Raw genomic sequence first — 26,976 nt, forward strand, 5'->3', positions numbered from 1 at the left:
GCATTAAGCAGTTAAGGAAAGCCATTTGGAAGATTGTTTCCCACCGGTGTGGGCAGTTTTATCAGTATAAAAGCATTTACACTGTCAACTTTTTTTCCAAAACATGGGACTTACATAGCTACTGTAACAGCAGTACAGTGACCCTCAAGGTACAAACTACAGGGAAAATATCCTAAGTGCCTTAATTGTGCTCAGTGTAGACTCAAGAAAAATGTCTTGCTTTAGTTCCTGTAGTCACCTACCTGAGACTTGCAGACCCAAAATACTTCTCTTAAGGTTGGCAAAATCCACAGAACAGATCTTAAAACAGAAGTTAAAATTGCAGTGGCCACTAAAACATAGGTGATAGAGGAACGCTTGGTCCTTCACCTAAGAGCTGTATTCCCAAGACAGTGGGTATTCAACAGTAATAGAGTACAAGCATAAGGGGAAGACACTAAACTTCTATACCAAATTGTGCAAGAACAATTTAAACTTTGCTTATTATTCATTGTTTGTGTTGTACCACTAGAGTATACCACACTTTACACACATCTTGTTTTTCTTGCATCCCACAGCCAACAAACATTGATCTTACTGTTCAAACACTGGAGTAGTTAACATGTGCTTTGAGACACCATAAACTGAATGCATTCAATTGCCGTGTGATAATCTGCTGGCAAGGCAAGAGATCCAATCAGAGCACCAGGGAACCATGTACAAGTTTAAAACACAAAACAAGCATAAATGTATGCAAATCTTGAGGCCCACCTGAGAACGTTCCCACAGCAAATCTCTTTTCCCAGCTCATATTATGTTAACAATAAAATGTTAACATAAGATGCTCTGTGCCTGTGGAATATCGCTGGGTATCAACAGCAGCGATGCCCACCTGGCAGGAAGCTTCTCAAATGCATAATCTTATCTGCTGGGTTAGCATTCCAGCTGGCTGGAGGTACTTCTGAGCAAACTAGTGAATGAGATGCTTTCTTTGCTATGAGACTGTCATATAAATCAGCAGGAATTTTAAGGAGGCTAGGTTCATTCTGCTCAATTAGATATTGTTGGCTTCCTGTTTGAAAAATGATTTGAAAGCAGACAAAATAAAGTTCGTTTATTATACTGGAAAATTTACTGCATTATATCAAAACACCATACAGACAAGAATGACTTTGGAGTTAAATACACTCACAGATGTCCAACATCAAGAGATGAAAATTAAGACAGATCTTAGAGACAAAAAAAGCTGGAAATAGGATTAAGGTATAAAAATCCTCTCTCCCTCTAAGACACGACCCAATTAAAAGTAAGTTTCTTATACCATATCGCTCAACAGAAAAAAGAGAGCTTCTAATTCTGTTCCCCAGAAATTACATTTAATTTCTTCTTCTTCTTCTTCACTTTTTGCTCAATTCTATCATTCCTAAACTAGCAGAAGCCACAGTGCTTAGCTATACTAATCAGACAGCAAATATAACTTATCAAAAGCAGTTACTACTCACTATCTTTCAGCATAAAATTAAGATGCTTCTTCTAACAGAAGCCCAAGAAACAATGTAATCAACATAGGAATCAATGAGATGCATTATTGCACCAGCTTACTAACCACCACAATCATTCTCTATATTTTTGTTCAAATACCAAGTTCTTATTTTTCTTTTTTTTTTAGCTCCCAAATGCATCTTGGAACATAGCCAGGTAGCCCTATGAACTCAAAGAACACAGGATGAAAATCATGATGCCACATTAGATGCCTTTGCATACATCCAGGCTATAATCCATATATATTATGAAATTAGAATTAAAATGGTAAAACACACAACATGGAAGTAACACTACCATCTTGATGCTTTTTTTTCTAGATGCCATCTTAGCCAGTAGTTTTCTCTACAAGTTGCTCAACAGAAAAGAGACAAACATTAGCTAGATCTATATACAGCTCAAAACATATTCCTATTACAATGATTACAAAGAGAGTTTATTTCTTCTTGTTTCCACACAATAAATTCCTTACTTATGTTTCACCCTAAGGTTCTTGCTTTTCATTATCAACACTTGCACAGATTTTTTGTTCAATTTAAGAAAGAAACTGTCTAGATAAATACTATACTCTCTTGGCTAATTCTCCTAGCTTACTCTTTCTCATACATAATCAATCTACTCTAAGCCCTTCCCTGTAAAACAGGCGATATACCACGGAACAACATGCCTTCTGGGACAAAGATTACATCACTGACTTTTTACCTTAACACATCAATCACTCCACTTCAATTCTCCTTGACAACTACTAGTCCCCTAAAGCCACGCAGAAAAACAGTGAAGAATAACATTTTATATCATCCCAGAGCTGCTTCACCAGAGACCCAGAAATGAGCCTCTTTGCATCTCTGATTTCTCATGGCTTTATCTAAGTATTTTAATTAGCCCCTGCATTTTCTGAGTCCTACACAAAGAAGGAAAATCAGATTTCCAGGTCATTATTATGAATCTCATTACTCCTTTTCCTTCTGCATTCACTATGCTTGGCTACTTCTGCGTGCAAGCCAGGCAGCCATCACTTTTGTGACACATGGCAAGGCAGCTGCTAAACTCCTCATCAGAGATACTGACCTTGGTCCTGAAGCAACTCAGTTCTATTTAAACAATAGTGGATTGACCCTGGCTGGACACCAGGTACCGATCAAAGCCTCTCTGTCACTTCCCTTCTCAGCTGAAAAGGGCAGAGAAAACATAATGAAAAGCTCATGGGTCAAAGCAAGGACCAGGAGAAATCACCAATTACTGTCATGAAGAAAACTCATTCAATTTGAAGAAATTAGTTTAATTTATTACCAAGCAAACCACAGTAGGATAATGAGAAAATAAAACCAAATCTTAAAAACACCTTCTCCCCACTCCTCCCTTCCCAAATTCAACTTCAGTCCAGATTTTCTCTACCTCGTCCCCCTAAAAGGGAATGGCTGCTGCACAATCAGCTTTGGCTCAGCCACTCAAATTTTCCTGCTCATGAGGAGGATCTCTTACACTCTTCCCCCATTCCAGTATGGGGTCCCTCCCATGGGAGACACTCCTCTACCAACTTCCCCAACCTGAGTCCTCCTGATAGACTTCAGCTCTTCAGAAACTGCTCTAGCATGGGTCCCTTCCATGGGATGCAGCTCTTCAGGTAAAGGCTGCACCAGTGTGGGTCCCCCATGGGTTTACAAGTCCTGCCAGCAAACCTGCCATAGTGTGAGTTCCTCTCTCCATGGGACCTGATAGGACCATGCTCCCCACTGTGTTACAGAACCCTTTGCCATTCCCCTGCTTTATGGTGGGGCTCCTTTTGGTATGTCTCTGCTCCCCACAGATCTGCATGGGCTGCAGGAGCAGAGCTGCCTCACCATGATCTGCACCAGGACCTGCAGGAGAATATCAGCTCTAGCACCTGGAGCACTCCTGACCTTGATGTCTGCAGAACTGTTTCTCTCACATATTCTCACTTCTTTCCTCTGGCTGAAACTGCTCTTGCAGTTACTTAAATCTGCTAATCCCAGGGGCATTACCACCAAAACTGATGGGCTAGGCCTTGGCCAGTGGCATGTCCATCTTGGAGCTGGCTGGCATTGGCTCTGTTGAACGTGGGGGAAACTTTTGGCAGCTTCTTCCAGAAGATACTCCTGTAGCCACTCCCACTACCGAAATCTTGCCACTTAAACCCAAATACAAATATCAAAGAGAACACCAAATCCCATTTGAATCCACATGGAACCAATTCATTACTTTTCAGTAGTATTTCTCATGAAGGTAGAGGAAAGCTGAGACAGCCTGTTCACCCTCTAGAACGGACAGCCACCTCATCAGTGTCTGTCAGGATCTGATGGGAGGGTGCCAAAGGGATGGATCCAGGCTCTGCTCACTGGTGCCAAGCAATAGGACAAGAGACAATGGGCAGAAACTGATGCACAGGAAGTTCCACCTGAACTTGAGGAAGAACTTCTTTACCATGTGGATGACCAAGTGCTGGAATAGATTGTCCAGAGAGTGGACTCTCCCTCACTGCAGATATTTAAGAGCTGTCTGGATGGAATCCTGTGTCATGTGTTCTAGAATAGCCCTGCTTGAGCAGGGAGGTTGGACCAGATGACCCATCGTGGTCCCATCCCATATTGTGATTCTGTGAATTGCGTTGCTCAAAGCCTTAATGCGTTTCTTCACAGAGTGTACTTCTCTTAACTCATTTAAAGGTGAGAACTGGTGTGGCGCAGAAAAGGCATGCTCATTTTAGCAATTTTAGAACAATTCATTCTCTCAAAAAGCACACACATTAAACATCTTATTTTATGCATTGACAAATCAAAAAGAGAGTAATTGAATTCAAGAAAAATGTCCGAAAAACCCAATATTACTGGTTGCCTTGCGTAATAACTACAAGCAACAGAGGTAAATAGCACATTTATCTGACAGCAATCCACAAAGTTGGATTTGAACATTCAATAAGAACATTTTAATGGCAAGAATGATTCAAAAAGCATTATATAATACTTTATATAAAATGGCTTGAATAAAAGAGCAAATGAAATAACTAAGCATGCTACTGTCAGGCAACCAACACTGATCAAAATTCTGGACTTGCTTTTCTGAAATATCTCTCTGGGAATAGTAAAGTTGCTACATTGTTTATATCTAAAACTTATGCAATTCCATTTACACTCAGTACATATGTATTTCTAACAATATGTTAGAAATATTGTATCAACATATATATATATATACACACACACACCAGGTACTAATTAGAAAACTGCGATAACCATACCATTCCAAAGCTCTGTCCAAATATCTAAAGCAGACAAAAAGAACCCCAGTGAAACACTACATTTGTATATAAATATACTCAGAAAAACTGCTTTTATCTTTGCAGCAGATGGGAACTTGTTTTTTAGATGTGTGATTGATAATTAATAGTAGAAAGGTTTGGGCTAGAAGGGACCTGAAAGATCATTCAGTCCCAACCCTCCTGCCATGGACAGGGTCACCTTCCACTAGGAAAGGCTGCTCCAAGTCCCATCCAACCTGGCCTTCAACATTTTCAGACTTGGGGCGTTCTCAACTTTTGGGAAACATTTTACAGAGCCTCATTACCCTCACAGAAGGAGTTTCTTCCAAATAGAACATCTAACCCTGCCCCGTTTCAGTTCAAAGCCATTCCTCTTTGTCCTATCACCTGTCTAGGCAAAAAACTCCCTCTCCAACTCTCTTCTAGTCCCCCTTTAGGTACTGGAAGGCTGTTCTAAGGTGTCCCCAGAGCCTTCCCTTCTACAGACTGAACAAACCATCTAAGCCTGTCTTCATAAGGGAGGTGTTCCAGCTCTCTGATTCTACCATGCGAAATTAAGAAAAATACTGCTGATTCATCTTAAAACACAACCTTAAGCAGCAAGATAAAACTCGAGAAGCAAATGCACCACAAAGTTTAAAATAAATGTATCAATTATGTTTCTGGTCTCAATTTTTTCTGTCAGTCATCCTTTTCTGCTATGATACCTCTCTGTATTTCCTGCAAAACAAATTCTCATTCTTGTCCCTCAGCTCCCTGCAGATTGTACTGACCAAGATCCCATTAAGACATTTTTTCAAGAATAACTGCAACATCATCCCTATTCTTTTGTTTCAGCTACTGAAACCTGGACTCATTCAGGTTCCCTGGGATTTCGTATCACATTCCATAGCTGTGAAGGAGCTTACAGCTTCAGGGACACTGCTTCAGGAAAAAAAAACTAAAAGAAGCAAAAAAATCATGATAAGAACATAGCCTGAAGGAGGAGAGTAAGAACATGAAACAGAAAAACTCTGGTTTTGCTCTAATATTTATCTCTTGTATACAAGCAGGAATGTAATTCTGCTTACAGGATTCTGATATCTCTTTTGTGTTTACCTTTTAACAACAAGAATGCATATGCATTTAAGCAGCTTTACAGAAACACTGTGAGGTTGCATTACAAAAATCCCATGCATGCATCTGCCATACAATTTATAACAGCAAGATAAGAGTTGAAAAATTATTTATATCAAATAGTGTGCAGTTAAATCGCTGTACCTCAAATTGCCTCACAGTTCATGCTGCTGCTTCAGTAATGCAGGAGTACCACACAAGTTACAATTTCCACACCTCAGAGAAACTACTTTGAAGCAGCCAATATGTTGGAATAGAAAGCGACTCTATCCTGAAATAAAATATCATCTGTCCAAAGAAAAATTGCTTTGGGAATGAACTGAAAGTGAAACAACTGTACCACATATTTTCAAAGATTTCATGGTATGGAATGCAGATCTTTAGGTTGAAGTGAGAAAAAGGTGGGCTTGTTGGGGGGGCAACTGTTCTTGGGCATGTGACAGGTTTCTTTTTTTTTTTTTCCTTTCTCTCTCTTTTTTTTTTGCCTAAAGCATGCTGCTAAAATTCAACTCAGTATATGCCAGCTTAACTGGACAGTCTAAAAGACACAAGCAACTTACTCACAGATCTTTTTCTGCTTGCATAATTGATGTATACTAGGACAAGCTCACCCCACCTACTACATGAACTCTAAAAGTACCCAAGGACAAACCAAGCCCACTACAGCACAACAAAATGCAAATGATTATCCATATAAAAAATGAAGATGACCATGACCAACAAGTGTGCTAGAAGAGTTTGCCACTTAATAATTCCGTACACTTTCCAGAATTTCAGTCTTCTTTGAAGGGTTCAGAAATTATACTACATAGAAACAAAGGAAATTTGCTTTTAATTGAATTTTTATAGCTATTATTTAATTAATAATCAAGGCATAGCATTTACAAAATACAACTCGTTTTAGGTGTAGCTTAACTCCATGCCCACTCCGTGAAGGAAATCAAGTTGAAATAGATAGCACTTCAAAAAACTAAAATGAACATGGGACAGGAGAAAGAAAAAAAAGGAATTCGCTCACAGGTCTTGCTGAAGCTCTAAATTCACTTAAATTACCTGAATTAGCAACACTTACAAGACTCCACAGAAATAATCAATTCCGTTCAGAAGTAATAATCATCAATTATCTTCAAAATTTAATCACCTCTACTTCAGGGGTACACACAAATAAAAGGGCTCCAACATAATTGACACCATCAACCCATTTTACATTTCACACCCTTACATTCATGGCTGGCACACAGATTGCCACTCACTAAGAATATGTTAAACTTTCCTTCAAAGTAAACACAACCAGAAACTATGCTTGAAAAGGATATGCAAGGTCCTGTAAATAACACACTGACTAGATGCATGGATCTGAATTTGGCCCCTTGTACACTTCAATACCGTGTTCACATATTATTACAGTTTGTAGCACAAACCTTACTTCTTATGACTAATATCGAACTGACAATACTAAAACACAAGAATGAGGTTTGCAGATAAGAAGCAAGCACTTCAGCTAGCATTTTCAAACACATTCAAGAACTGCAATAGTTTTAGACTCAGATGTAGTACGGATTATTTTATTTTTTTTCCATTCATTAGCATAATCTGTCATTGCTTTCTACAGTTAAAAACTGCAATAGGCAAACCACTCAAGAACAAGACTAACACCTGTTCTGTATTGCTTTGTAGTGTTAAAGGACACTGATTTCAAAAAATATTTCATTTGCTTGTACACAGGATGTCTGTCTTTCTTCACACCAGGAACTGCTTTATGTAGACTATGGGAGTAAGTTGCATAATTTATTTTCAAATTCTCATAAATGAATCAGTTATACTTGAAATATGTTTTGAAGCATCATTACTTTTCACTATAAATTTAGAACACTTAATAACAAATTTTCTAAAAAGTTAGAATATTTACAAACATGAGTGGATTTCCTTGTTGACTAGAAATAGTGTACCACAAATAAAGAATTCATCTGTCTCTTCTGTGATTAAATGAGGCAGGAATGGAGTAAGACAGCTAACTCATGTTTATCCTGCTAACTCTAAAGCAGTAGGTTTGCTATTTTGACAGATGTGCATAAACAGCACTTTTTACAAAGAATGTTAATTCTGTTTTCTAAATTCATTTTGTTGCTCTTCAAATGAAGGGGAAGAACAGACCTTAGGCAGAAATCATCTACATTTGTTGAGAGATTTCTACCTATTAAAGACTTATTATGTCCCTAGAAAAAAAAAATAAAATAAAAAGACAGAAGATACTGTAGAAAAATATCCTGATCTAACAGTAGGAGAAATTAGATTACTTATGTTAAAAACACCCAAATAAACAAAATCAAAATTCCCCACCCTCCCCTGCTCTGATAACAGCAACATAGCTTTGAAAGCCAGAAGTCAGCACAGACTGGAAAGCTTTCATCCCAGAAGGCCATGCACATAGTTGCAGTGCATTTTACCAGGGTGTTTAGAAGGATTTTTTAATATCATATAAAGCAAAATCCCCTGTTCTAAATGGTTAGGATTTTCCATATTCTGTAGCGCATTCTGCTTTCATGAAACACTTTTCCATTTATCCTAATGCATTTTTTCTTGAATTTGTGAGGAGGGGACATATGAGGACTCCTACAGCAGGTGAACAAAGGTTGCTAAATCACTGATCATAAATTAAATCAACATATTTGTTTGCCTCTGTGTGCAGGGTGTCTCAGTGATGCAGCAGTCCTGCAAAGCCGCAAAAACCAAAGTGTGTACTTGCTCTCATAATGCATAAACATACAACTGGATAAAAAGGGGGGGAAAAATCACCACCCCAAGTAAAATGAACTCATACCTGTATCTTGAAAAGGCTGAGGAGAATGCTAAAAGCTCTTTGCATGTAGCGAATCATGCTTTGCTTTTGTCAGGCTTCCTTACCAAAATTTTCCACCACATATGGAACTTATTTTAGTTTAGAAAAAATGGTTTGACCCAGTCCTAATAAAATAAATCCTTTATAATTGTTCAATACAAGTTATTAATGCTTTTTTTCACAAATCAGTAGCGTTTAAAAAACCAAGTGCACATGACAGAGTTTTTAGAAAGCTTTCAGGCATTTATATGCTCCATAAAATTGCCCATCTGTCTGAAAGATGCATGAGCTCAGTTTGGGAGATCAGCACATACAGAAAAGCACCCAAAGTTGACTGAACGTCTGGACAGAGATTTCTGAGAGCAACAACATTCCTTTGCAAGTTAATCAAAATAATGATTGAACTTTTGTATAAAAAGATTTTTAACTATACAATTCCTTATGTCACAAATGCTTCCTGTGAGACACTGAGGATGCACACAGCAATGAACAAACATGCATAAATACACTTTTGATTTTTGACCGCACAAAACAAAAATCTGCATAAACATATACAACACTAAACAAATAGATACTTTTGTTAACAGGGCCTCCATTTATTTAGAATAAAAGAAATAAAAGTTATGGGGGAACTGCTTGCCATTATCCAGGAAAGAATCATCAAAAACAAATGCTGTTAAATTATGTACTGGGTTATGCAAAAAGAAAAGCATCAATATTATATTAATATAGATTTATTTCAGCTCTCAATACTCTAAGAAAAGATTCTGTAGGCTTTTGTTGTTGTTGTTGTGGTTGTTTTTTATTCATTTGCTTTCACAGAAATAGAATATACCAGAACATGAATGGAAAATATTAACTGTTTTACTCCATCAGCAAAGCAAGGACAGAATACCCATTAGAACACTTTAAACATAACTGATTTTGTCAGGGTTACCAAAATAATAGGGCAGGACAAACCTTTGTTCTTTATGTATAAAGCTTGAAAGGCTGCTAACCTCATTACAGGATTTTTCTTCTTTCTTTATGATGTGTTAAAATTTGTAAACTATACACTTGCTAGCAATCCTATATATAAGAATCAGTCTAGAAAAGACAAAGGCATGTAGTTTAAGAAAAAAAAATCCAACAAAAATGCATTTAGCTTGCAACCAAATCAATATTCTCCCACCCATCTCCCAGGGAAATTATTAGAAACTATTTATACCTTGTATCTGACTGCAAGGACTTTTACAGATCTAGTAAAACACAGTGTTTTACTGCCAGAATTCTGAGTTTAAAACTCTCTTACAAGTGACAATCACAATTTCCTGCTTTGATCATTTCACAGCTTTCCTTATACCACCCACATTATTTTTCCCTCTTTATGTAAAGCTCAGTACCAGTGAATGAACAGGAAAACAACTCCTCTCATGATACTGCTAATATATTTGGAACATTAGCAGGTTTCAGGCTCACACATGATTTGCAAACAGGAGAAAAGGACAAAACAAAACACATTTATAATACAGCAAAATTAAGTAAAAGGTTTTCTGAAATTATTTTCTTTAAGATGCATAAAATGTAGCTAGGGACAATACTATTGCCTATTCTTTAAGGATGCTATTTTGCTTGATGATTACAAGCTTACTTCAAAGTCTACATTCAGGAAAGGTGAAATATTTTTTTGAAGTCTATTTAGATGAACTCAAATGTGACAAACTAAGGCAACCTTGACTGTAACAAACTATCATTTTTAGAAAGACTACTAGGATATCTTTTCGAAAGCTTGTCACACTTTATTAAACTGCAATGAACTTTGAAAACTGAAAGTTGCTATCTCTTTCTGTGTGCAGTGAGAAGATAATGAGTTATTTAATGATAACACTGAAACAACACTCATGCATGAAAAGGATCATGAACAAACTTCAATTTTAAATTAAAGGAAATTTTCTGAATAACGAACAGCTATTATTTGGCAAGAATCCTTCCTCTTGACACTACAGCAAAACCTAGTTGATTAGCTTATGACAAACAATATAAGATCTCAGGCTTATTCTGATTCATGATAACAAAGCACCACCCAAAAAAATAAAAATTGATCAGTTTGGACTTGATCAGATGGAATGTTTGAAAAAAATCCAAAGCAACAGACTTCAGCTTTCATCCTAAATCAACCTGTCTGCAGGTTTTAATTGTGAATATTCAGGGGATATTCCATTTGAACGTGCAAAAATTAGTTACGCTACTCAGTGAAGCTGTGGAAGCAATACATTTGGAATACTAGTTATGAATTGCCTAATGCAAATAAGCTAAAAATAAATTCTTAAAGTTTATTAAGAGAAATAAAATGTTAAGAAGAAACTTGGACAGGAAGAAAAGTAGGGAAATGTGTAAGAACAACATCTTTTCACATTTTTCATAAACTAATGTGCATCTTTTCCATAGTTCATTAACTGAAGCTGAAGAAGATAATTGTGAGCTAATTGTTCAAATCTCTTGTCAAGTTGTTTCGTCTATTACTGCAATGTAATAATGCTTTTTCAAGTGGAAAGTAAATAGCTCATGTTTCAGAGAAAAGTCAATGTAGAAACCAATGTTTACACAGAGTGAGACATTTTCCTTCCTGTTTACAAGATCAAACTTGAGTATTCCACATGAAGAATTTTAAAATAATGAAATTTCATCCATAATTCAATTTAACCCTAAGGAAATGTAAACCAAAGCTGAGATGCACAGAATAAAAATTTGACACATGTATAAATGTGTTGCTATTATTTCAAAATTACTCAGAGTAACTTTACTGTTTTAAATCTAGATTTACTTCAAGTATCTCATGAACCACACTTAAAACAAGTACAGCATAACACTTTTCAGAAGTTGACACCCAGACAATAGAGTCTTGCTAAGTACAGGCTGCTTGTTGGTTCCCATCTCAAGAATTCCTCACGTGCTCACACACAAAAGGAACGCAGTGTGGAATCAACATGCATATCCCAGCAAGCATCTCATAGGGCGGGCAACTAAAGATAGACTGCCCAAAATAGAGCTTGTGGACACAAAAGCTTTGTATCCTGTCTCCATATGTATTCAAAAGTGAAATTACTTATCTATTATAACCAATTTGATAAACCATGTGAAAGGTAAGAATTTGTTATCATATTACTACTTCATCACTGGAGTTTTCATTTTCACACCCAGCACTGTGATGTGGGTGACACTCTTAAACTTACCCCAGTGCAGACACATTCTCAGTTCTATCTAGATAAAGTATAAAACTTAAGTTATTTGAAATTCTTCCCACCTCTCACTTTCTCTCAACATGACAATACTTTTACTTCAGCAAACAAAATGTATTTTGAAATGAGCTGCAGTTGGCTTCAAAACGACCATTTTTCTTTTGAGCAGAACTCTCACTATCTTCAGGTCAACCCTTTCTTTTGCCACTGGCAAAGCCATTCTGTCAAATCAAAATGCCTTCAGTAATGAAACTGAAACTGCTACTATAAGGTACATCAAGGAGCTGAAGGTAAATCCTTGTAGTCAGTAATTTCAGAAGAAAAACTCCACAACAGGTTATAACTATCAAAATTTATTCATGTTTTATATAAATTACATATACATCTATAATTAATAATTACAATAATGGGAAATATAATGTTATATATTTCATAAACAGTTTTATATTTTTATAATTTATACTATATATTATGATTATCCGTATAAATTATAATTAACTACTAGTTATATAATATGGATATTTATTATTATTTATAATTATAAAAATTGAGAATGTAGAGTGAAAAACAGAAAACTTTGTAGTACAGATTGAAATCAGTTATTCCAAACGATGCAAATATATCTTTTAAGTTGCACTTTTTACAGTGATAGTATTATGACTAGAAGCAAGTCCAAGCTTCATGAAATTCCAGTAACTGAGCTCATTGTAAAGGAAATGAAAGAGGCATTTTATAGCTCAATATTACAAGTATAAAAATGTAAACGCTGTGTTTAGTTAGATCTCTAGTCGATGCAGACATCTTGAAACTGAATTTGTTTCATTTTCTATTTGGCCTTTTCCTTTTTAAAAATTGCTTTGAAATATGAGACTGACCTTCATATAGGGTTAAAAGTTAACATTTTTTTTTCTGATGTAGTATACATGATACAGTAATATGCTAATATTAAGTTCAACATTACTTAAAAACTTTGCTGCATTAAGCTCTGCTCCAGTAAAGTTTTGCTTATGCTATCAGTGACATGAACAGTTCAAGCTGCTGGGATCGCTCTGGGTTCCAGGATGATGCATTAAGCATGTGCAAAGCCACTACAAATTCTTCAGTAAGCAGAAAATATCTCTCTTTATTTTTGTATAATGACTTGACTACAGCAACAGGCTTCCCAGCCAGCAAGACTGTGTGTTTCAGGTATAACTATTTTTCTACAAATCTAACAGATTTATATGTGGATTCCACCTTATTTTCTCACAAATAATGTCTTACATGAGCTATGCCTAACATTACAATTTTTAGAGACATGAGATTTCATCACACAGAGACTTTCTGTCTATATCAGAGCTTTCCTATTACAAGACATTCAGTCATACAACAAAACTTTCACTTCATGAGAAGTTACATCTAGCCATGGTCTGAGGGCAAGCATCCACACCTTTGAATTTCAATTGCATGTAACAATGACATTTGTTACATGTCTACAAATAAAATATAGGGAATTTCAGCTACATGCAATAGCATTTATTCCTTCAGTGGAAAGTGGTGCAATCTGATAGTCAGATAGAGTTGATTTGCTTTTAGCACAAACTTCTTTCCCTTACTCTACCATAATTGTACAATATGATCAATTTAGTTTACAGAACTACAGTTTTAAAAAACCCAGTCATCCATCAGGTCATCTTCCATGTTCACAGAAAAAAGCACATTACTGGCACTGAAATGTTGACCAACTACAGCTCTGATGAAGTGGTCACAGGCTGCTTTTGTACACTGACTTCCATGTTATTAATCTGGGCTATGTAGAGGTCTAACACAAACCACATGGCACCGGATAGGGGACACCATGATACTCTCAAATGAATGATGCAGAAGAAAGACCTAAGCAAGGGGACAGATACAGAAGAACATAATAGACAGCAATATAAGGGACTGGCTCATCAACATAAAGGAAAAATTCCTGGTTTGTCATTTTCTACCAAAAAACTAGTTCACTGCCTGTTGACTAGTTGAGAAAGAAGCTGTTGGCTACTAAGTTTTCATATTCCTTTTTCCCTTGGCAAATCTGAGGAGTTTTTCCAAACTAAAATACTGCCAAATAATTGTTACTGCTAATACGTTTGTTGTTGGCCGTGGCATTGTTTATTTTTTCTTATAATAGGTGCTGTACTGGTTCAAGAGCTATAGGGTAAAGTCAAAGTGCTTCTTAAGTCAACATGGCTTTCATGGCATATACTGTGTTAGTACCAGTTTACAGGTCTGACTATGCTAATTAAGTAATTAAAACACAAAAAGAAATAAAAGTTGATGTACAAATCTATCATATATTGGCAACATACGTGAACCATTTAACTAATGAATTATGCAAATCTATGTTTCCCCAAAGTTTTAAAACATTAATCAGAATTTTTAGTATTCCTCTGTAAATACAAGTTTATATTCCACAACTGAACTATTGAAAACTTGCTTTGTCATTTTGGCCTTTCCTTCAAAACTGTTGCCCACATTCTGCTTCTTGCTCCTTTACAGAGATCTGTCTGCTGACAGACTGACTTCAGAGCAAACCATGTCAATAAGAAACACCCAATCTTTAAAATCAAACCCGAAAACCAAACCTCCCCATCTTCAACATGTTTCAAACAACGTTCACACAAACCCCAAAACCATCCCAGAAAAAAAAAAGTCACTTTCCACAAGGCTCAGTTTCCCAAAAAACAGGATCACAAAACTAGAGCTGCACACAAAGCCACTGTAGATAATGACACAGAGGTCTGTTAATATCTCCAACACATCTTACAGATCTTTAACTTCCAGTTTGAAATACAGGGATTATATGAATCATGTACTGGATTTGCAACCCCAAATCCATCACAAAATCAGAAACACTTTGCACACTTAAGTATGTAAAAGTATGTGTATCATTAAAATGTACCCTTATTGTATCGACAGCTTTCTGAGGCAAACAAGTCAAAGCTTACTATTTTCCCTTCTTTTATAGCGTTTGTTAAGTGAACTGTAGTTATTTTATATCTGTTAGAGCACCTACAAACTCTAGATTCAGTCCTTTTTCGTCTCACCAGTACACCAACATCCAGCCATTTGTGTTTACAGTATAAATCAAAGCTGCTATTATTGCTGAAATGGAGTTCCATGAAACCAGACATTTTTCTCCTACCTGTTGCTTCAACATTTTTAAATACAAACACTCTCTATAAATTATATGAATAAAGAAATCTTGCACTATGTACCTATATCTAAATCTACATTTCCTTTTATCACAGATAACTTCTAATCTTCATGTATTCTTTTATATTAAATCTGTCTATAACCAAATATTGCACTTTCAAGTTTCATAACATTCGCTTACCTCCCTCATGACACCAAGCCTCTACTCTGCATTATATTGATATTTAAAGATGTGCAGCTGTCCTTGTACTTTCATAACATATAAATGTCATAATTTATACTGAACATTATGCACGAACTATCTAAATATTTTGGTTTTGATCATAAAAGCCAAAGGAGTGCATATGAATAAAATGAAGGTATACAAGTAATACTGCAGACAAACCAGCAAATTCCTGATATCTAGCTGTTCACAAAAACATTTCCATCGTTTGTTAACAAAAGTTTTTTTTCAGTGCATTTCAGTATTTATATTTGCATTAATTAAAATGAAGGAAAAATGCTGGAGCCTTTTAAAAAATTATTTACAGAGCTTTCAAATTTCTTCTTTTTCTCATTTATTGCTTCTAACAGGAACTGACTTAGAATAACTTCCTAGATGTCTGTAAAAAGGAACAGCAGGATTAATAAAAAACTTTTCTCTGAAGTGTTTGTCATTTAATCACTACTTTTGAAATACCATTGTCATTGAAATACCTTATTTTCACTTTTAGCTATCTACAGATGTTGTTTAGACTAAGAGAAAACTCTCTCCTATAATATGAAGTTATAGAACAAGAACAGCATACACATCATTGTAATAACAAATAACCGATTTCACAAAGTAATAGCCATTTGTCAGCTATATGGCATGTGCAGCTTCATAAATAAATTATACCCTAAGGAAAAGGGATATGAATTTATCACTAATCACTATACTGCCTCAACTCAGTAATAAACTTTGCTTGCAATGATTCTATGAGTTTTGACAACACCTGAACACACAAACATAATTCTTTGCCTAATGTGGCTTCAATGTCTTTTATGCTGTTTTATTCCTCTCAGCCTCAGAAAGGCAACTAAAGGGTAAAATAATTTACTACTTCTTAAAAGCAGGTTATTTTATGAACTGAGAAGGAACAGATATAGATACCAGTCAGCATTTTCTTAACATAAAACAATACAACTCTATTCTCTGTGACCACGTCATGAAAGAGAAAAAAAGAGCACAAGAAAACACAATACAGTCTCAGTGAAGTAAAGTTTAGAGGATCAAAAAGACAAGAATTAAACTGGCCTCAGGTGTACCAAAATAACTCATCTGACCTCAATGTTACTGAATTCAGAGTAAAGACTGCAGCAGATCTTCCTTTTCTTATTTCTCTTCTTAAAACATACAGTACCAAATATGTTCATAACTGGCAACATTCACATTCCTGAACTTTACTTTAATAACACCAAAAAGCAGAAGTAAATCATTTTACTGGTATTGCATTTCTAGGTCCAGCTTCCTAGAAGTCTGCTTTGTAGATTTCTTTTAGTTTTTAAAACTCCAACACTTTTGTTAAACATTTCTATGCTATAGGAACAACTTATTCCAGCTGAAAACTGTTCCTCTGAAAAGTCAGAAAGCTTTATATAACTGATAATGAAGAAGAATATGGAGATTTGTATAGTGTTATAGTAATAATATCACTTCCAGCAATGAGCAGAAACTAAGTTAGAGCATGCAAGGAAGAGCAAGACCCTTTTAACCACCATTAATTCTTTTTCTAATAAGCTGGCAGTATATAAGCTTTACAAAACACTAACATATTTTAAAGCACATCAACAATAGTAATTATGTTCTTAATTTAAAAAAATGTTACAATATTACCATATTGAGCAAGCATGGCCTCAATAGCTGCTATTTCAGAAAAAAAAAAAAAAAGGAAAAAAAGGAAACCAGTTTTTTTACTTGTCAGATATCTCATAAAACCAAGTTACAGACTTCCCCTTGAGTTGTTTACTGCTAGGAAATTGTTAGCCTGCAGAAACAGCCTGGGTGTGCTGTTTTACAGGTCTGATTTCAAAAACTTTCATCTGTGCTCTAGATTTTATAAACATAGAATAGTCAGAACTGTACTAACTTTACAATTTCACTTAAATTGCATTACAGATCAAGAGGCCATTCATCAAAGGACATAGTGTGAGTAAACCAGCAGATATGAGAGGGCAAGATAGATGTGTGCAGCATTTATCTTTCTAAACCCTGAAATATCAAGTTGAAAAGAAAAAAAAACTCTTACAAAAATGATTCTGCTACTGCAGCGCTCCACTAATATTTCTCTCACTCACCCAGGGGCTTATTAAAACTGTAGGTCAGAAATTTGCTCCTCTATGTTCCTAGCTGAGGCATAGGATTTAAGTAAAACATTAGCAAAGGGTACAATTCTCTCTTTTGCTATCAGTCTACTCAGAACAAAGCTCACATACACAATACAGCAACTGATATTTCAGTAGAAACAGAAAGCCCACCCCACAAAACACTGACGTCAAAGGTCTTCATGCTTAAACTTTTAAGGGATGAGCTGAAATTCAAAAAAAACCCACTGTATTTCCTAGTTCCATATCCCCATCATGGAGAAATTTTACCTAAAGAACTGTTAAGATTCATGTAAGGAACTTGAGCCATTCATATTTTCTGCTGCATTCAAGAAATAATGGTAGCAAAAGACATTAAGTGATTGAAGTTTTCTTAATTTTCCTATATATAAATTATGCAAATTTTGATCAACTATTCCAAAGCTTTTTTTCACATTCCATTCAAAACAGCTTCATTTCTCTGTATGGCTATTTTGTACTAGTATGTGAATCTGCCTAGCTCAATAACATTCCAGGATCAAAAGCTAATGAGTTGCATCCTAAACAAAGTCGACATATTTTCAGAGTAAAAGAGAAGTCTAGGGAAAAGATGAGGAAATACTAAAATGTGCAGTATTTCAGTAATAGCATCCAAAATATGAGATTAATAAAGGCTAATTAACAGCTGACAGTCTCTCTTCGCTTTGACATGAATTTGAGTACTCATGCTAAGTAAAACAAGAGCATCTTATAAATATTCCCAAATAAAGTGGGAAATAGTGCTTCAAGGCTTTGTATTTCACCCCTTTAGTTTCTCTCTGCATCGCACTGTATTATAAATTCCAAGTGAAAACAAAACCAGCTGGGCCTTACCTCTGTCACTGAAGTCATCCACCAGAATGATCTCTGCGATCAGGCTGTCTGGAGTGCGGTTGATGATGCTGTGGATCGTGCGCAAGAGCGAAGTCCAGCCTTCGTTATGAAACGGGATGATGATGCTAGTGTTTGGTAGTGTTTCCAAGTACACCTTGTGCTTGCAGCTGCAGAGGCAAGGAAATAATTGTATAAGCATACTGAAGATCTGAGCTGGCAAATCCTGTCATCCATTTGGGCCATTCAACCAACATGGTTCCTGGCATAAAATTCGACACCGCAATCAAGCAGTACTTTCATGTGAAAATAGCCGGATTGTTTAAAACACATTGCTTACAACTGTGAATAAACTGGAACAATGACAAAATTTAAGTGGAATGAGTGGAAAAAAGTCTAGCTGGCTGGAATTATTTTCCTTCACTGAAAACTTTTTCCTGCAATATGACAGATGATTTATCTTCTATGACATCATTTCAAAAAATCAAATCCTCTTATCAAAAATAATTCTGAAGCATAATATGAGGCTAATCCGAAATGATTGTTTGGTCTACAAAGCGATAAACCCTAGATAACAATTCAGTATTATCCTGGGTGATACGTGCTTACAATATGAAAAACAACAACATCCAAATGTACAACTCCAACTTCACATATACAGATCCAAAATGATCACTCCTATTAAGTATAGAGATAACACAAAATTCTGGAAATGCAGACTTATAAACAAGGAGATGTAAACAAGCTTTCATCTTTGAAATGAAAGCACCATACGTTCAACATCTTAACTGCACAACAGCTACGGAATATCAGTGCTTTAACCTGTTTTCAATATTGAGCTCTTTGCACACTTCAGAAAGGAAAAAAAAACCACAAATAATGGCGATGCAAATCAGTGTCTCCTAATACACAAAAAATATTTTATCACAAATGTTTAGATTACTGCAACTCATAGGATTGCATCTTTAATGCTTTTTTGAAAAAAAAAAGAAAAAAGGGACACAATCCTCTGTTGTTAACAAAGCCTGGCATTTTCACCTCTGGGGACAAAGTAACTGAATGATTTCTCATTCCTCAAAGAAACTCAGATTCTGATAAAGGTATCCCTAGAGCAGAAACCTGTCAGCTTTGCAATAAACAAACAAAATTAAAAGTTTAGCCCTGCAAATTCTAGGTTTAAAGAAAAGTATCGATATCTTTGCTCCTTGACAGAAAGCATAACTATGCATATAAAAAAATGCTATAGGATATAATTTTGATTTACATATATTTGCAGTTTAGTTTGCATTTCCTATTTATAAAATGTAACTTAGAAATCAGTATTTACCAATATACTGTACAGCTACCACACTGATGAAGTGTTTCAAAGAAATAATAAAAACTCACAGCTACTATAGTTGTACTTGCAAAATGTTAACTGTTATGTAGCTATAAATAAACTAACTAGTTTTTAGATACTTTACAAAAAAATTAAATTTGTAGTTCAGACTTTTTCCTACAACAGTGAGAACTAATTTAATGACAAGCCATTATCTGAAATAATCACTGTGGAAACGTTTTATTAAGCAGCTTGCTGGTAAAACATATCAGCACACTGAAAAAAGGACAGATGCTTTGCAATAACGTGGAGGTCTGGAGAAAACAGTGCTCATTATCTAGTGACAGAAAAGTCTAAGTATGTATATTTAAATATTTTGTGAGGAAATCTACTGCAGCAAAAGAATTTAGTAGAAATTATTTTTCTCGTCTGTAGGAAGAAGCACAAAAAATTAAGCCCATTATTAACACACAGCAGTTTTAGTTGGCAAATTAAGAAAGCCATCTACCAAAACCAACACCTACTGTTGCCAGTTGTTTGTCAATAGTGATGCTTCTTGGACTAGAACAAATGCAACTAACAGACATGCATGGAACTCTCATGCTATTTTTGAAAGCAAAAGTTTTTCCTTCAGCATTTTTGACTCCCAGTAAATATTATTTCAAAACTAGGAAGCTTCTGCCTCCATAAAACCCCATGCCAAGAAAAAACATGCAAAAGAACCTCACATATGTCAGACTAACAACTTCAAAAGAGTAAGAGGAAAAAAATACCCAAAACACCCAAACACATCAGAATGCCATTTCTTTTTTAAAAAGTCACCTCTCCAGTACAACAAGATACCTTTTCAAAGCAGTCATACTGAACTTTGCATGGTTAATGTTGTAAACTTATGTGTGCAAAGATGGGGTAGGTCACTGGATTCGGATATTCTCATTGACAGTTTCAGAGTAACTGCATATGCTAAAGTGTTGGAAGGAGAAGCAACATTGATGGACTTAGTTTACAACTATTCCATTCTTCCTGCTGAACAGACTGATCTAAAACAGAGCCACACTTAGAGGAAAAAAGCATCTTAGACTTTCTTAACATTTCTCCATCTTTCAACTTTGACCTTTAATCCTCATTTGCATTTACTTTTGATTGTCATTGCAAAGGTATCTGGCTATATGTGAATTGATTTCCAGTTAGAAAGACAAACCACCAAAATATTCTTTTTCTGCTTTTATTAAAAAAAAAAAAGCCTGGATTTCAAATTAATAGAAATGAAACCTTAAATTTCATCATTTTCTGCTAGGTTTCATAGTAGTGTTTTACTTGCCTTTTTTCAGCAAGTGGAATTATGCTCATTTTTAGCCCTTGTTCTCTTGACACGAGACCCTAACTGCAACAGGAGATCACTGTTTTAAAAAGAGTAACATGAAATCCATTTCATTTTAAGTTCTATTCAACATTATAGCAAAGGGCAGCTAGCTCTGTGCTGTGATGGGCTGCAGGACATTCTGGATTAACAGCTCTAATGCTCAGGAAAGGCCCATGAAGTGCAATAAAGATCAAGTTAGACTTCCACAGCTGAGACTCTGGATGTACCATGAGAATAAACATATATAATGCATGCACCATTTGTTCCAAGTCCTCGAGTGTGCTTCTGTATATCCTGAGTTTTAGAAGCAGTGCCAAATACCCTGGATGCAAAAGGACTACTTAGAAGCTACAGACATTGTTTCTTGTTTTAAAAGGGAAATTTTTGAGTCTCAAAGAAATGAGAAACTAGAATTCAAGACTTTTTAACACTTCCTGAAGAATGCAATCATACAAAAATTTACTAAAATAAACAATGAAGCAAGCTTTCCTGTCAAAAGGAAAAATGCTATGTATAGAAGATTACCATAACCTCATATACATTAGGTAAAACTGCCTAAATTATGCTATACATGTTAAATTAAACTGAACTGACTACATACAGAAATGTTTAAAATACTACTGAGCAAAATAATATTTTTTCCCAATTTTTTTCAGTGGAAAATTTGGTCAAAGTTGTATCAATTTAGAAAATTATAGTACTTGGACACACAAACTCCAACTGTCATCCTCCAAATAAGGACACTGCAACTTACTTGCACACTAAGTGAATGTAGGCTTTATATGGACAGTAAGTATCAATCAGGTAGTCTGAATGGCAGAATAAAGTGTACAAAGAGCACACTGGCTTTCATTGAGGCTTGAAATAGTAGAAAATCCATAGAGGCCTGGAAATAAATCCTAAAATCAATACTCAGAAAAGATTAGTAGATTTAAGATGGACAGATAGGCAGGTCAGCCAATTTCAGTGAAGTAAGAGTTTGCTCCAAGATGTAACTCAGCGTAGAAAAGACTGCAATATAGCTGATGTCAATCAACATTACTTTAAGCTTTCTTAATTATGAAATCATAGCTCAACTGATAAAGGCAAGTATATTACTGTAGAGTTTTAGTGTCACATCATATTCCGATTAAGGAATTAAAAAAGAAAAAAAATCAGTGGGGAATTGAAAAATGGATACTAACCAGGTCTTTCAAAATAATTTTAATAGGAATGCATTATTTGCTATTTTTAGCTTGTTTCTATCAGGACTAGTTTTTGCCTTAGTGGCACTTTAAACTGGATTAACTTTTAAAATAGCATATGAGAACTCTGCACTTAACAAGACTGATTTAAATGGCAAATGAAGATCAAGACAGTTTATTTGACTCTGCTAATTCATTCTATATATATTATAAAATGGCATGTTTGAATGAGATATGCATTAGCATAAAGACACACAAAGTTTCAAAGGAAAAACCTGCCATGATATTTTATAATTTTGGGACTGGGGGCAGAAAACTAAATCAGCCTACCTGAAATTAGTGCAAACTGATTTTTCACTTTGGCTTTGATCACTATAATTTCCATTAAAGTCTTCTCTGTAATCAGCCCTGGCTATGCATGTATGCTCATCATTCCCATACTGATAAGAGGATAAATACTTAAGGATGCTAAGAGCACATTATTTGACTAGTCTTCCAACGTTTTCATTATATTTTTCCTCACTTTTATCCTTACCTCCATGCTTGTGCTTCTTCAGATAACCAAATACCTCAGTCCAGCAGTATTTGTAATGTTTAGTGTTTGAGGCACCATTCCTTCACTTGGCTCAGAAACCTCCCACTATGTCTTCCTCAGCTTACCTTGTTCAGCTACAGGACTAATGCAGCCTCCTCATTAATGACTGGTAAGTGATCATTTACCAGCTGGTGGTTTAAGTGCTCAAGGTTTGACACTGTCTTCCAGAAATTTTTCCAAGAAATCCTGATCAGTCAGCTTAGCTCACATTTTGTTTGTATCTCTAGGCATGTGCCACACTACACCACCAGCGCCCAGGGCAGTGTAGCAGTGAACATCTGCACATCTTGTGGCTCATCCTAACTGAACAGACCTAGGCCTCCAGACTTCTCCAGAGGGTGACTTTGGGATTGTTCTTAGCTCTAAAGACTGGGCTGGTGAATTTAAACAGCTTGCCCATTTCACAGCCAGGAATGGAATCCAGCAACGTATGGGCATGTTATCTCTCTTGTCCCTTCACCACAGTCTCATCACATGCAAATAACTTGTCAACTTTTCTCTTATGAGCTTTAAAAGGCAGCAGCCTCCAGTGTTTAGGGCTATGCTGCCTGTACTACTGATCATCATATGGAATCCCTTACCAATATTCTTCTTACTGGAGACTGGGAATCCATCTTATTGCTGAGTTACGCAGTGACACATTTGACCACACAAAACAAGGGACAAAACTAGCTCATCATTATTCTATACAGCAAGTTAACTACTAAACCAAAATAACTTCCTTATGTAGTATAACCCGACTGCATGCTGGTCCTGTTATACAGGCAAACTGGTAAGAGGATGTGTTCTCCAGGTGAACTCTTTTTCTAATTTAAAGAAAGTGTATAGTTTAAATTTTTGGTTTTTTACACAATACACTCATCTTAGAGTGCACACTTAAACATGCAGAACTCTTCAGAAAGAGTTCAGTCAAGTAACTACTCACCTTTTGGTTGTAGTTTTCAAAACAACTGGCTGCACACAAAAAGATACTATTTTAAGCTCTTTTGAAAGCAAGGTGATTTATTTCTTGAGGGCAGTATCCAAATGCCTGAACTAACAAGCTGGGAAGGGACAAGAGGATGAAGAAACAACAGTATATCTCTAGGAGTCATGGCAGGAATACTATTCGAGGGGGTGAAGAATCTGATGATTGAGACTAGAAAAGGGCTCCAACTCAGCAAAAGCCTTTTCTGCGTGACCTTAACAGAAGATTAACTACAGACTGGCCTTAGTAACTACAACAGAAGCTTTCCTAAAGATGCCTCTTCTATTGCATTTAAACATAACATATTTTAGTGCAGCAAAATAGCACATATTCATGAAACAACGCTGAATAACAGGTTCAGCACCCAAGGCTGAAAAATAGAAAATTTCTTGACATAAATAGTAGATTTCTTCAAGTTTATTTACTGAAGTCTTAAGTCTCAGAATAATGTCTGTGTTACATCTGAAATGTTTTGGTAGATACTCCGCAAGAAAATAACTATGATAAGCAATAGTTATCCTGATAATTAAGTAGCTCACACTCATATTTCTTTTACTGAAGTTATGACATTACCATTCAGAACAATGGGATTTTAGAAGAGGACATGCAGGGAGTATTATGCATTGCCACTGTACAAATACTCAGAATTATTAAATAACACTAGCAATGTGGACTTTGCCAAAAAATATTTTTATAAATGCCAACACTCATGTAAAAAAACAAAACAAAACAAAAAACAAAGAACAAAACAAACAAACTAAACCCCCCCAAAAAAAAAACAAAAAACCCCCACAAACAACCAAACAACTAAAAACTGACATCAAATGATTAATATGCTGATGAGTTAGATACAATTTTCAAGATTATAATGAATCAAAAGTTATGAACCTTGAATTATGCTTTCATATATTGCTATCCTCAATCAATTTAGTTCCTCTCTTTCCATGATATTTCAGAACTTAATAGCTAGTATTTCCTATCAAAGAATATCCCTACATCATAAAATTAGTCTCTCAGAGACTTCTGGATGAGATTTTCACAAACAGAGGCCCAATCTACCAGTCCACAACTTGTTTCCTCATTGTGAAGTTGTACTTGCTGCTTTGAAAATCAATTTTTGTCCAAATAATCTCCTTCCTCTCTCCCTTCTATTAGAAACATAACGGATTAAGCACTAACCATATGTACAATTCCAATTTGTAAATTATTACTATTTTGAAAAACTGAACTCAGAAATCTACACCGTCCTGTTTATTATCCACACCTGCCACAGAGTCACCAGAAGATGGTTACTTATGAAACCAAATCTCTTTTAAAAAAAAATAAAAAGGTAGAATTTACTAGAAAATTATTTCTATAGTAAAAAAAAAATAAATTAAATACACATAATTGCCAAAGTAGAACTTTTAACCAGCTTTGCATGCTGCTCCTGCACTTTTGTTTTGGAGCTGGGCACTTGGCTGCAGGAGTTCAAGGCTTATTCCTAGAAACTAAACACAGTCACACCCTTTAATTTGCTTTGAAACACTCAATATTGACTTAACTTTTCCTTTGAGAAACAGAATTCTTCTGCAGGATTGAAACAAGAATCAAAACCAAGTTTCTGAACAAAGCAATTTTAGAGTTGGCTTCAAAGTTGCAGGGAGACTTTAAGAAGGTTAAGAAAATAGCAAGGGGTTCCTCTATTCCTGAAATATTAACCTGCCTGAGAAAGAAAAAGAACTGTCCCAGAAACACCAGGAAGCTATCTGCAGCAGGCACCTTTAAAATACAACCTGAAAAGACGACTATTCACAAAAAGAGAGGCACTGAAAAGGAGTTATAATTACACTTCTTTCTTATTCAGTACTAAGAATCCTAAGACTATTATGATTTCATTTGTAGGTTGGCCTACTCTACTAGGCACAAATAACAGCATTTTTTTTCTACTTCAAGGAATAAGAATAGTTCTGTTTGCTTCCCTGATAACTTTATATCTGAGGTGGGAAAAATGTCCTCATCACATGAGCTTGAGAAAAGATTCAGAACTCCCAAATCCTCCCTCCTTACAGCTGCACATTTAACAGAAACACACAGAAACATACTGCCTTTTAGAAGACAAAATGAAAAAATATAAGCTTCTAAAATGATGAGAAAGGAGAGCAGTGCTGGCACCATTTCAGCCACTTGACAGCAAAAGCTGATTCATAAAAGCAGCAATTTGCTTGACCCTGTAGACATACCAGCAATGTTTTATGCACGTTAAGGGACCCCACCAGCAATGCTGTGGGCAGTTACCAGGCTCTGTGCCTTCCAAACACATCAACAACCTTGAAAATTGCCCTGATAGATAATAACATAGCACAAGTCAAATGTCTCACAGACATCCCTTTGCTGGATTCAGGAAACAAGGTAGCAGCTTGCTACTGCAGTTTCTGGATCATAAAAGTAGCCCACCTCTAATTTTCTCCTCTTATAGGAAGTGCCAGATAAAGTTAAAGTAAAACAGATTTTTAACCTTTTTTCCCCCCACTGGCTTTGTCAGCTCTAGCTCTCTTAACTAAGCTGCTTTTTCAAATCTGACCTTTTCTTTCCCTTTATTAAAAGAAACTACAGCACCCACTGGGCCCTCAGGTACTGACAAGACCTCTATAAGCTACCAGAACAAAACATTTCCCAGTGAAATTTACATAGTAATTGTCTTAGCATGTCGAAGTATTCAATTTACAGCAACAAGCTTCAGTCACACCATGTTTCTGTTCCAATCCAGTCTTGTCAGCAGAGCCTGATTAAGTAGTGATAACTAGTAATTTCTCCTGCTATTTGACAAGGCTGTAAAATTAGCTTGGGTGTGAGTTGATGGCAGTGAAAGTAATCTTCATTTTCACAGTGACTCACAGCTGAGAAGCAAGCAGGCATCACTGGGTATAGGCCTCAATAAATGTCACAACACTTTACTAGAACAAATAAACCTTCTCCAAAACATTAGTACTATTTTCATGAAAAAGAAAAATAATAAATTGTACAGTAGAAATTGTTTGTGAAATTGCTATTAAATGCATCATCAACATGTCTTGGGAATTATGAACTCAAAGTCCTGTGCTCTATAAAGACTTCCCTCACCATGGAATTTATCAGAAGTGATGGAGCTGAATTAGGTGCTTGTTACTTTATGTCAAATTGCCTCATTTTGGCCTGTCATGTACAGTCTCTTCAGTAGCACTCTCTGT

At 35.7% G+C, this 26,976-nt stretch overlaps 1 protein-coding gene across 1 annotated transcript in view; it reads right to left on the reverse strand.

Annotated features, from left to right (window-relative positions):
• GALNTL6 (polypeptide N-acetylgalactosaminyltransferase like 6) overlaps positions 1 to 26,976 on the reverse strand; it is a 435,822-nt gene that overhangs the window by 217,926 nt on the left and 190,920 nt on the right. Inside the window, exon 4 of the mRNA XM_062492844.1 lies at positions 18,344 to 18,510. Within this exon, the coding sequence (XP_062348828.1) occupies positions 18,344 to 18,510 (167 nt within the window). The remainder of the gene's footprint in view (positions 1 to 18,343; positions 18,511 to 26,976) is intronic.

This window comes from Cinclus cinclus, chromosome 5, assembly GCF_963662255.1.
Source record: "Cinclus cinclus chromosome 5, bCinCin1.1, whole genome shotgun sequence".
Classification (NCBI taxonomy): Eukaryota; Metazoa; Chordata; class Aves; order Passeriformes; family Cinclidae; genus Cinclus; species Cinclus cinclus.